The sequence below is a fragment of the Pyxicephalus adspersus genome, chromosome 1, assembly GCF_032062135.1.
Source record: "Pyxicephalus adspersus chromosome 1, UCB_Pads_2.0, whole genome shotgun sequence".
NCBI classification, from domain to species: domain Eukaryota; kingdom Metazoa; phylum Chordata; class Amphibia; order Anura; family Pyxicephalidae; genus Pyxicephalus; species Pyxicephalus adspersus.
Window position 1 is genome coordinate 60,583,969 of NC_092858.1, and position 11,340 is coordinate 60,595,308.

Sequence of the window (11,340 nt, forward strand, 5' to 3'; positions counted from 1 at the left end):
ATTAATTCTTGAATCCAGTTAGACTGCTGCCCATTTGCTCCATTTATGTGCAACTGGCTCCTGCAACAGAAAAGGGAGGTCACAGGATGTCACAATGCAGGGAAGGTAGTTCTGCATTGTAAGTGGAAGAAGCCAAGTACTCATAGTAGTTGGATCTAGGAGATGTTCAGTTTAACCCTACTCTGTGTTGGGGCTGCTTTGGTGCAATGCGTGGTTAAAAACGCTCATGACTATTTTTAATCTCTTGAGGTGCACTAGCATTTCTATCTATTTATCTATATATATATATATATATATATATATATATATATATATATATATATATATATATATATATATATAAACTCTATTGCATAAAGGAACAGGTGATGTCCCTTCTCCAAAAAGCATTCTTACCTGCCTGATCAGAGCTTCGAAATGTCAAATAATGGAGCTGGACAAGTGCAGACCAGCATTGGTTGACAGGATAGCCGACACATTCTGGCTTCCCTTGTATTTGCCGGGACTGAATGAACTCGCACGCACCTAAGCAGGAGGTACATCATTGAGTCCAGATAATCAGGATGACCGTAGATCAGAACGAGCAAGAGAAGATGGCGCCTCAACTGTCAATTCTAGACAGGGGAAGCAAGAGCAAAGCATTGTACAATTTGGACATGTGCACTTATGCTATCACTACAATGTGTATATACTTGTATATCAAATTTAAGACAACCAAGGTGCTGATAAGAGTGGTTTTCAAGTATCTTTGTTTCTACTGTGTATTTATGATGCAACTTGTGATGATACTTATGACGAGTTTATGTCCCACATTTTTTTCCATGTTAACTGCTAGTATGGAATACTTATATCTACAACAGTAGCAGAGCAAGGTGATAATTATACAGAGTACAGGAAAGCAAACATAACATGCGTAAGTATATTTAATATAATATATTTGAAATTAGAAAAACATTTAAATTGCTTTATCTTCTTCGTATTCTTGAAATATCCACAGTTTTAATTCCAGTGAATACAGAGTTATAATAAAATGAAGATCTCCAATTTTAAATATTAAAGCACTACTAAGTTTGCATAATCTAATGGTCTGTAATTGTGCCAATGACTTTATTCCAAACAAGGAATCCCCTATTAGGAGCTTGTTACTGTGAGCTGTACCGTATCAGTAATTAAATCAATTCTCTTTTAAGGATAAATCAAGGAATAACTAGAACTATGAGATGCAGTTTTAAATTTGACAGTGGAAAAATTGATTGAATTCTGGTTGTAAAAAGCTTCAGGATTTTCTGTACTCCGTCTGCCTGGAAAAGAAATGTGTTAAACACAGATCAGCCAACACCCAGCAAAGCTGCAGTGAGCGGCTTCACTAACCTAAGCAATACACCATCCTACATGCAATGTATACAGCTATATGTTGCGCCCCCGAGAGGTACAGATCTGTGATCATATCACAAGGTATAAGGTCAAATTTCTACTGAAGCTCACATTCAAGCAGAATATTCCCAACCCTCTAGAAGACTGCTATCATTTTCTGTGCTTCACACTTCAGAAAAGATTAATCAAACCCCAACCAAGCAGCCACACATCATGGATTGCCCTACATTTATCATTTACAGTTTTACCCCTCGTTGTAGCAAATATCATTTCTATTTTATCCCTCATTACTGTTTGCCAACATCACACAGCAAATAATATACAATGGGAAATTCTGTATGTTTCTTGGATAATGAGGGCACTGCTAGACCTGCTAAAAGCATAACATGGTATTGCCAAGTGTTCCAGTACCAAAAACCCTCCAAGAAGTGAAAAATTTGATTTTCAGACCTCATACATAATTCTATCATATTAGACAGAACATGCAATACAATGTTAATTAGCCTAGCTTCTGTTATAGTTTAGTTTTATTTATACAATGTCCTTTTCAGGGAAACATAGGTGGTAAATGTTTTATATCTACCAGAGGCATACATTGGTTAATCACTAATCATTATTATTTTCATAACAGAAATAGTATATTATGACCAGACAATGGAATTTTCACTAAAATCAAAATGCTAAAATGTTTTTAAAGTAACAGTGTTACTTACTCCGCTTCACTATACCAATACAAGAACTATATTTTGAGAAAGAGCATGCGGTTATTCGGATGCAAAATTGAGCTTTCTGCTAGGCAGGGCCAAGGAAACTAGAAGGTGAGCTACCTTTTACTAGAAGAAATATATACAGGCCTTCATACAGCAGCTCACTTACAAACCACATGGTTCCTGATTTATGAAAATAGCCAAACTCTGCCTCATAAAATCTGAAAACATGATTTGTGAAAGGAAACACAATTGAAAAATGTATAAAAAAAGGCAACATGCTTAAATCCAAATATGTGAGCTATGGATGGATGCCGGTGGACTTGATTTCTCATTTTGTCCCTGCCTTTCTTGTGCACACATTGACAGAGTACTGAAGAGTCCCAGTAGATATCTGATGACCAGATACTAAAAACATTTTTAGGTGAATGGACTTTTAATCATCCTGTACGGAATCCCTTCTAATTCTAACATACCCAGCTGTGCACTTATTTCATTTATTGAAAGCATTAGCATAGAATGAACACCACACTCATTCATTGAAGATATCCAGGACAATAAATTATGGCATCAGAGTACCACAGGACTATGGTACACATGTGAGAGCAGTCTCTAAAGGACATTTACCAGTATTGCCAGATGGGCCCACATAAAACTAAGGTCATTCATAAAATGCCAGGTGCCAAATACTGCTCAAGCTATTCAGTTAAACACATTCATTTTTAAATGAAAGGAAAATAAACACAAACACAGACCTGAAGTAATTGTACAATTTATACAATGAATCATAACACAATCCTTTGCTTGCCCTACTTACTACACATCCAAGCCAAGAAGCATATGCTACTTTATGTGACATGCTACACACAGAAGTCTCCACAATCAAGAGGAAGAACAGGACCATGTAGAGTAAAACACATTTATACAAAGAATGTGGAATTATAAAAATTCCACCATATGAACACTTCATTTTAATAATGAATGTATTCAAGCACAACTATATAGCAATAAAGACACCATAATTACCAGCGATGAATGTGTGAAGCCAGAATCTTCTCTTGACAAGCTCTGTACTGTATACTGGATAGCATTATTTTCTCCTTGCTGTTTGCAGATATAAGCACAGTTCCTCTCTAGTACTGTGCAAATGCCTTTAAAAAGGATAACACTAGTAGTGCAACCCATTCCCAGCCTTTTCCAGTGTACATTTCTAGCATCTCTGGCTCCATTTGCAGCGTGCCTTCTCCTTACTCACTCTGACATCCTTCATCTGCATCCCTTCTCACCAGATGCCTATTCTACACACAGGGAGGATTTCTCAGGCATTGATTATTCTCAGCACAATGAAGAGATGGAAGAAGCAGAGAAAAAAAATAATCACACACCATGAAATTAAAAAAATAAATTATATGCAATATGCCAAAGCATCCAAATACACAGGACCAATCCCCCCTGCTCTTCCTAACACTGCCTTGGGCATGCCTGAGGTGGAGAGAGAAAAAAAAGGGATGCAGTTTACGGCTGCTGCTAGCCACTGAGGATGGGAAGCGGCTCACAGATACGCTTCTCTCCCAGAAAGCCTTGCGACGCTGCACTTGCATAGGATTCCCTGACCCAAATTTACTATTTGATGCTTAGTTCTTCATTATAGATTTTACCAGGGGAGAGACAAACAGCTTGCTAGGGGAAGGGAAAAAATAAAGTCCTCATCATCCCCATGGCAACACAATATGCCTGAAAGGATGGCCATATGAATGATGTGCCTGCTATGGAAAGGGTTTTCTGACAGCAAGTCTCTTGGGAGCATCACACTGACAGGAGCAATGTTCCTTCAAGTCTGTTTCTTTCATCCTGGCAGAGGACAGGCCGGAACTTTCCATCTGCCCAAAAATCACTCCTCATATGTCAGCATTGTCAAGAAATACCCAGCATAGCTCAGTGTCAGTACCAGTGAAAAGCAAACTTCTGGGTAAATCCAGCTACTCCGCAGGTAGACAATATTACCAATTAGGTATAGACAAAAACGTGTTGGACTGGAGTGCACCTCCATATTCTGTCAGGCCAGGAGGAATAGGGCAGACTGAAGCAGCTTGTCGTGGCTTAGAAAAGGAACAGAAGCAGCTGGAATGGAAACCCAAAGCATCACAAGCTGCACACCGGGTACTACTTTGGGTACCACTTTTCTGTAGGAAAGTGTTACAGTGCTATAAGAGAGATCTGCTTTTGTAATACAAAAATAAATATTAGTATAAAGAGGAAAATTATTGTCAAAGAAAGTAGAGGTATATCCATCATACAATTTTGCTAGATGCAATTAAAACTTGTTTCCACCACAACATGTTATCGGGCTAACCAACGACCCCCCCTACACTTTTTTTCAGTCTGATGTATGTTTTTCTTTCAATTCTGTCCAAATACAGCTAACACTTTTTCATTGGAAAAGCTGCATTCAGTCAGTACATAATGGCCGAGCAGAGAAGTAGACATCCAATATGAGAATTAAACCATGGTGCTCCTCTATTGCCATTCATTAATAGCCAATGAGCCTTTCCCTCTCAGATAATAATCCTGTGAATAACTGCTTATTCCTGCCAGGTACACGCCAAACTAATGATGTGTACCACAATTTCACAAACTATCTTTGTGTAGCCCATTGAGCTCATATAACATACTTTAAAACCATAGTTAATATTGAGGTAGAATACATTTTATTGTAATTCCTCAATACCAGCTATCTCTTGTGTATTACAAAATGCATCTAGTAGTGATTAATTCCCTACATACACTGACCAGAAATGTAAAATCACATAATATAGAGGAAGAGCCATGCACAGCAAATGTTTAGGTTAAACAAATTGATTACAGGAGTATATAGTAGATGGAAAAGCTGCATTTCAGCAGGTTATGTTAAAATGGTTTGCACAAATGCTCTCCTCTGGTATTAACATCACATCACAACAAAAATATTCCAAACTTGTGTCATTAACGTTTTTATTTTACATTGTAGCCAGAGAAAAACACTCAAGGGAAAGTATTATAAACCCTTTATAACATAGCATTGAAGATAAAGGGGATGGAATCCTTGTTTCATGAATGCAAAGCATGCTGAATATATTGTGTTTTGTTTTCTTATGAATGTTTGATTTGCATGTTTCACTATATTCACTTTTGCATATGTAATGGGGACAAATATCTCCCCACCTAAATGTATCTTTTTGTAGGTATTATCCGGAATCAGAATCTACTTCTAGGAAGTGGATCAGAGACAAAAGTTGTGCAAATGTATGCAGTTTTCATTAGTGTTCACAAATGTATGGCACAGATCAGTCTTTGATGCAGCCCCTCATTTTGGGCCTGATTTATTGAAGATCTTCAGTACTGGAGAAGATACACTTTCATCAGTGAAGCTGGGTGATCCAGCAAACCTGTTTGCTGAATCACCCAGCTTCACAGAGGAACGTGTATCCTCTCCAGTCTTGGAGAACCTAAATAAATCAGGCCCTTTGTGTCTTTTTAAAAAAACACACATACAATGTTGAAGTCTAATTACTGGGGAAAAAGAAGATTGAGGGCCACTTCAGACCTGCAGCTGACTGCAGCGTTCTACTGCGGTCCCATTTAACCAAATTGGAGTGGTTGGGAACCATTTTGTGCACTCGGCTGTGGTTGCAGCAGATAGCAACACAGTTCCTGATGGCAACACATGCAAACATGTTAACCTTCAGGGCAGTTTGTTGCTCATGGGCGCATAACAATAGTCTAATTATTTTACAGCTTTTACAGGTGTGAAATGGGCCTAAAGAAATTATTCTTCTTGTCTGCAGCAGACTGATGACATATTGAAGCCTAAACAAAATCACTGGACTGGATCTCAAGGACTGAAAAAAAAAAAAAAAAAAAAAAAACATACTGTTTTGTATATGGACCAGCAATATAGCCAAAGCTGTAGATATGCAATTCAGCAATTTCACAACAATTAAAAGGGTGTTCCTTCTTTTTGCCACTGGATTCTCTATTTACAACATATATTTAAAATAGAAAAAAACATATGCTACTTAGTTTGGTCTCAGAAAATCTGAAGAGAAGGTCAGGGCTTTACCTTACAACTTGGGACTCATCATTGGATTTCCTGTCATACCAATAAACAATAGATTTCTGTCCTGGACGAACTTGGAAATTAAAACCTATAAGTGTTTGATAAAGCTGCCTAAGGTATTAAGTTATAAACACAGATCAAACAACCTGAATGTGTTTTGTGCCCAAGTAACCTTAACAAAAGGAAAGGGGTAATGCAGCTCTTCAGATATTATTATGTAAAGATAATATATAATGCTTCTCTATAAAATATAAATTCTATTGGTTCTAATTATAATGAAAAGTTCAGGCCTAGGGATGGAATACCACGTATACATGAAGTGAGAAACTATCGCCATCTAGTGGAAAATATCTGACAGACCATGTTGTGCTACATCTAACTACATATATCTACTGATTGTACTGAGCTAGAGAAAACATCACTTCATTAGGAAACTTTTAATGGAAAACCGTGTGGCAAGCTGCTCCAGGGTACAAAGCAAGCAGCAGAAACAAAGGTGGAAAAGAAACTGCCAGACTAAAAGCATCTTGTCACTTTTGGGTCCTGTAGCATGATCCACCAGTCTTACACACAAAATATTCCCAACCACTTCCTATACACCTATAGACCACGAAGGAGCATACAGCATGGCACCGAGGTCAATCACTGGTCTGAAATGGTCCTAAGAAATAATGTGCCTAGACATAACATTGTGCTAAAGAGTAGTTTACATGACTACTAATACATCTAACCAGCTAGAATGCATACATCTCGTTCCAGCATGATACTGGCAACATGCATGTATAGCTAAGATTTTTTTTTAGTCATGGGGGGACAACTGTAAGCAGAGAAAATCTATACAAAGTGAGATCTTTGGGCAGTTGGTGTCCCTAATATGAAACGTGTGAGCCCTAAAAGAACCAAGGCACAAAGTCTAAGACACCGGATCTCTACCAGGGCATGCAACAAGGAATAGTAAACTCTCCTGGAGGGTATTTCAGGTTGGGGTCCCCTCAGGCATACTTGTGCTGATGGTAGCTGAGCAGGAGTACAACCATGAAACAATGTACACAGACTTCTGAAAAATGGGACATGCCAAAAGGTCAGGACAGGCAGTGAAAAAGTATAGGCAAAGCTCAGGCCAAATTTGGTAACTAGATGGAAGGGAGTACAGGAACCAGCACACAAACTATGGTATGAATGTTTTATTCAGGCAACACAGCTAAATAGTGAGTCTGACAGGCTGGAGGGGGACAATCAGAAGGTGGGAACTAGCAGTGCCTAAACCTTCAGGTCTTATGTTCTATTGGAGGCAGAAATGTAAGAATCTGATCCGTGGAGCTGCTTAAGTGTCATGTGGTAAGGATTTCAATGGTTCTTTCTCTATTCAAAAACAGAATAGAGTAGGTTGAGTATGGATGTGGTACCCAGCTCTTTGTGTTGAGCACAGTTGTCATCTGGCTGGGTAGCAGATAATCATGTACAGTGTGTGTTCAAATAGATTCAGCAAAGTTTAAAATGTGATATTAAGGATCTAAAAGATGTTTTTTATATACACATACACACATGTAAACACCATACCATGTAAAATAAAGAAAAAAGTACAAACCCACCCAAACCTAGATACACCAGAACCAGCACAGTGTCTAGGAACTAAGAAAGAACTAAGAAAGAACCTGCAAGTACCACTAGCACCTTGAAAGTACCATGTTGCAGTGCTCACTTGGATACTGCGAACTTATATGCAAAGAGTGATTTTAGGGAACATGAGAATATCCTCAGCATACATTAGCATAATGCAGGGACCAATAAGCCATCCTAACTTCAACATGCACAGCCTCTGTATTTCTGAAAATCAGGAAGCTGAAGTCAGAGTCATTTTCCGCAGTTTTTCATTAGGGGGAAATGTGATAACGGCAATAGAGAGGTCATATAAACAATAGTTACAAAATGAGTCACAGTGGGTTCTAAAGCTTGAGGTAGTAATAACACTGACACAATACACATTTATTCCAAAGTACTATACTCTACAAATTGAGAGGTGTCAGGCTTTAGTAACTTACTTCCTTCTAGGAAGACTCTATGTCTGAATTAACAAAAGCTTACACTCACAATGGGAATACCCAAACAGAGCTTAAGATTTCCTGCCCAATATTTCCGCAGCTAAAGAGACAGAAAGGCAAAACTGCTGCACAAGAAAACGACATAATAAAAGATTTCATGCACATAAATGTAGTCAATCACAGATAATGAGGTCACGGGGACACAGAGAACTATTTATAAAATTCATTTGAAAATGAGATAACTGGCTTGTTTAATGAGATCTCCTATAATAATTAGTTTATATAAAGCCAAACATATTCCTTTGCCTGTTTTCATCGAGTCATGTTCACTTTCGAAACTAGTCTCCAATGGATTGTAAGTTCTTTAGGGTAGGTTCCTCTCCTCCTCCTGTGTCATTGTTTGTATGTGTCCATCAAATGCAACCCTATTTTTTTGTACAGCGCGGTGTAAAATGTTGGCCCTATAAAAAAAATCTAAAGATTTCTAAAGATTATCATTTTGGGGAGGGGATTATTTAGATATATGGGGTCCTGCTGATATAATCATAGAATGGATGTGTGGGAATTGCCGGTGAATTGTGTGGGAAAACCCAAACCACTACTGATTGAATTGCATTCCGATCTCAAACCACAGGTGACATAATGACATGGGGTCCGTACAGAAAAAGAAAAGCCAGCAAAGAGCATATGAATAAGGATCTTTTGTTTTAAATTTTAAACTACTTCATTAGTGAACAAACAGAGAAAGAGAAGAGCAGTTAAACACCATGGCCTGCTGTATTATCCATGTAAAGGAACTGACTAAAACATACCTGTGAAAACACAAAATATTTGGTCTGCCGACAACTTTTTAGGAGCTCTTGTGAATGGCTAACTTTGATCTCAAGGACAAGTGTCAAAGACTCAGTCAAGCATGGAACCAAAAGTCAGAAATCTAACACACTGCTTCAGGTCAATGACTCAAAAAAAAAAAAAACACAAAAGATAACAGAAACCAGTTGTAGACATACTATTCCTCCTCCTTCTTAACTGTGCTGTATTGTGATCCAACTTTTCAGAAACTGCCCAAAAACAGTCAGGTATTTACTGAAAATTGATGGATGGTGTGCTTGGCTAAAAGGGTCTGAGAAGAACCCTGGCTTTACCTAGCAGGAAATAAAACAAAACCATGTATGGCAAAATTAGCAATAAATGCAAATGCGCACTGCTCCATAAATCTGAATTTCTGCTTTTTTATAATACTCTGTATAGCAAAATGCCAATGTGAAGTACTTAATATAAACATGTGTTAGAAGACAGTATTTATTAAATTACATTTGCCTAAAATTAAAAATAACAAAACTGCCTAGTTGTTTTAATATAAAATAAATCAAAATAAATGCTTGTTTATGATTGGTATTCAGGAGACTGAGGATACATAAATAACAGAATCAAATAAATAATAAACAGAGGTATATTTGAAAAACACCAGTTACTTATTTCAAAACATTTATGTTTCAGATAATTACCTAAACCACATTATTCTCCAGTACAAAGCTAGTACATAAACTGTTTAGGAGTCAGTGAAGGGAACCATTGTTTATGATCTGTCTAAGGCTATGTACACATGTTAGATGATTGTCCGATTATCATTTCAGGGTTAGTATCGGACGATAATCTGACGCGTGTACAGCGGCCGTCTGACGCCGTTCATGGATCTGTCCTGGCAGATCTACAAACAACCATAATACATGTGAAGGGGAGAGGAGAGCGCTGGGGGTGCCTCACAGTCATTCTACCCTCTCCATAGAGCCGAACAGTGTGTATGTACAGGGCTTGTTCACACATCTTTCAGTCTTTTGTCTTTGAAAAATATCATGAAAATTGTGTATGTAGCCTTAAGCCGCGTACATACGTGCAATTTTTGTCGTTGGAAAGGATCTTTCACAATCCTTTCCAACGACAAAGGACTGCACGATGCATGAACGGTGCTGTACATACATCACCGTTCATGCTCCATGGAGAGCGCTTTCATTAGGATCGGTTGTCGTCCATCGTCCGTGGATCCGCCAGGACGGTCGTTCGGACGATGGACGACACCGACTGTACACACGGCAGATTTTCGCCCGATATCTGGCCGATGCCGATTATCGGGCGATAAAAATCTGCCGTGTGTACGCAGCTTTAGTGTTTAAACCTACAATTTTTATTTCTGAATCTACATACATAAACTATGGCTTCTTTATTTCATCAAGCTGCTTTGCCAAATGCATTGGTCTGCAATTGCTTGCTGGTGCACTGCTGGGAAAGGAGAAGGTAACCTGCCAATGCAGCTGGATGGCATTACCTGCCTGTGAGATTTGCTGGGTACACAAATCATCCAATCAGAGAAACTCTTTTTTTTAGTTAACTGAAAATCTACACATTGAAGGATACCTAATTTTTGACTACAATACCTATTGCATTGGAAAAATGCACATCTTTTTAAATGTAAAACTACTTACACTGATGAACTGTTTTGTTTTGTTTTTTGTTACCAAAACTACAACTGTTCATTTTCAAATTGGAAAGATAATTGGAATTGGGGTCATTTTCTTTCTACAAGACCAGGTTTTATCTAATTTGTAGCAAGGGTAAATGAAAGCAAACATTTAAGCAGCTGCCACATTTCTTTGTTAGTACCTGCAAATTCAGTAAAATGCTTTCTTGCCTACTTCCAAATTGATGAATTAGTTTTTTTTTTTAAACAATAACGCTCATGTCTGAGAGATAAAGGGGGTATTTATGACATCTGTGAAGAGGAGGTTGCGTTGGCCAGAACAATCAGCTGTTCATTTTTTTTTCTAGTAGAAAACGTCAAAATGCAATGAGCAAGACAACATGCTCAGCATCATTTACAGCCTAAAGTCCCTATGATTCAATTTAGAAAAAACTAAATACCATGTTAAACATAACTCCCTTTCTGTACCTTATCGAAATAAAGCCAGAAATCCGATTTCCTGCCCTACTGATTAAAGCTACGTACACACGGCAGATTTTTATCGCCCGATAATCGGCATCGGCCAATTATCGGGCGAAAATCTTCCGTGTGTACAGTCGGTGTCGTCCATCGTCCGGACGACCGACCTGCCGGATCCACGGA

General features: G+C 38.2%; 1 protein-coding gene across 9 annotated transcripts in view; it reads right to left on the minus strand.

The window, feature by feature from the left end:
* DOCK9 (dedicator of cytokinesis 9) overlaps nt 1–11,340 on the minus strand; it is a 132,742-nt gene that overhangs the window by 104,615 nt on the left and 16,787 nt on the right. For 3 of the 9 annotated variants that reach the window (XM_072411427.1, XM_072411407.1, XM_072411369.1), the window contains exon 1: nt 3,108–3,618. The exons of 4 other annotated variants lie outside the window; for them this stretch is intronic. In XM_072411427.1, coding sequence (XP_072267528.1) covers nt 3,108–3,266 — 159 coding nt within the window. In that variant the 5' untranslated portion in view covers nt 3,267–3,618. Of the gene's footprint in view, nt 1–3,107; nt 3,620–11,340 lie in introns of those variants that run through there. 2 more of the 9 variants (XM_072411417.1, XM_072411387.1) reach the window with 2 other exon arrangements.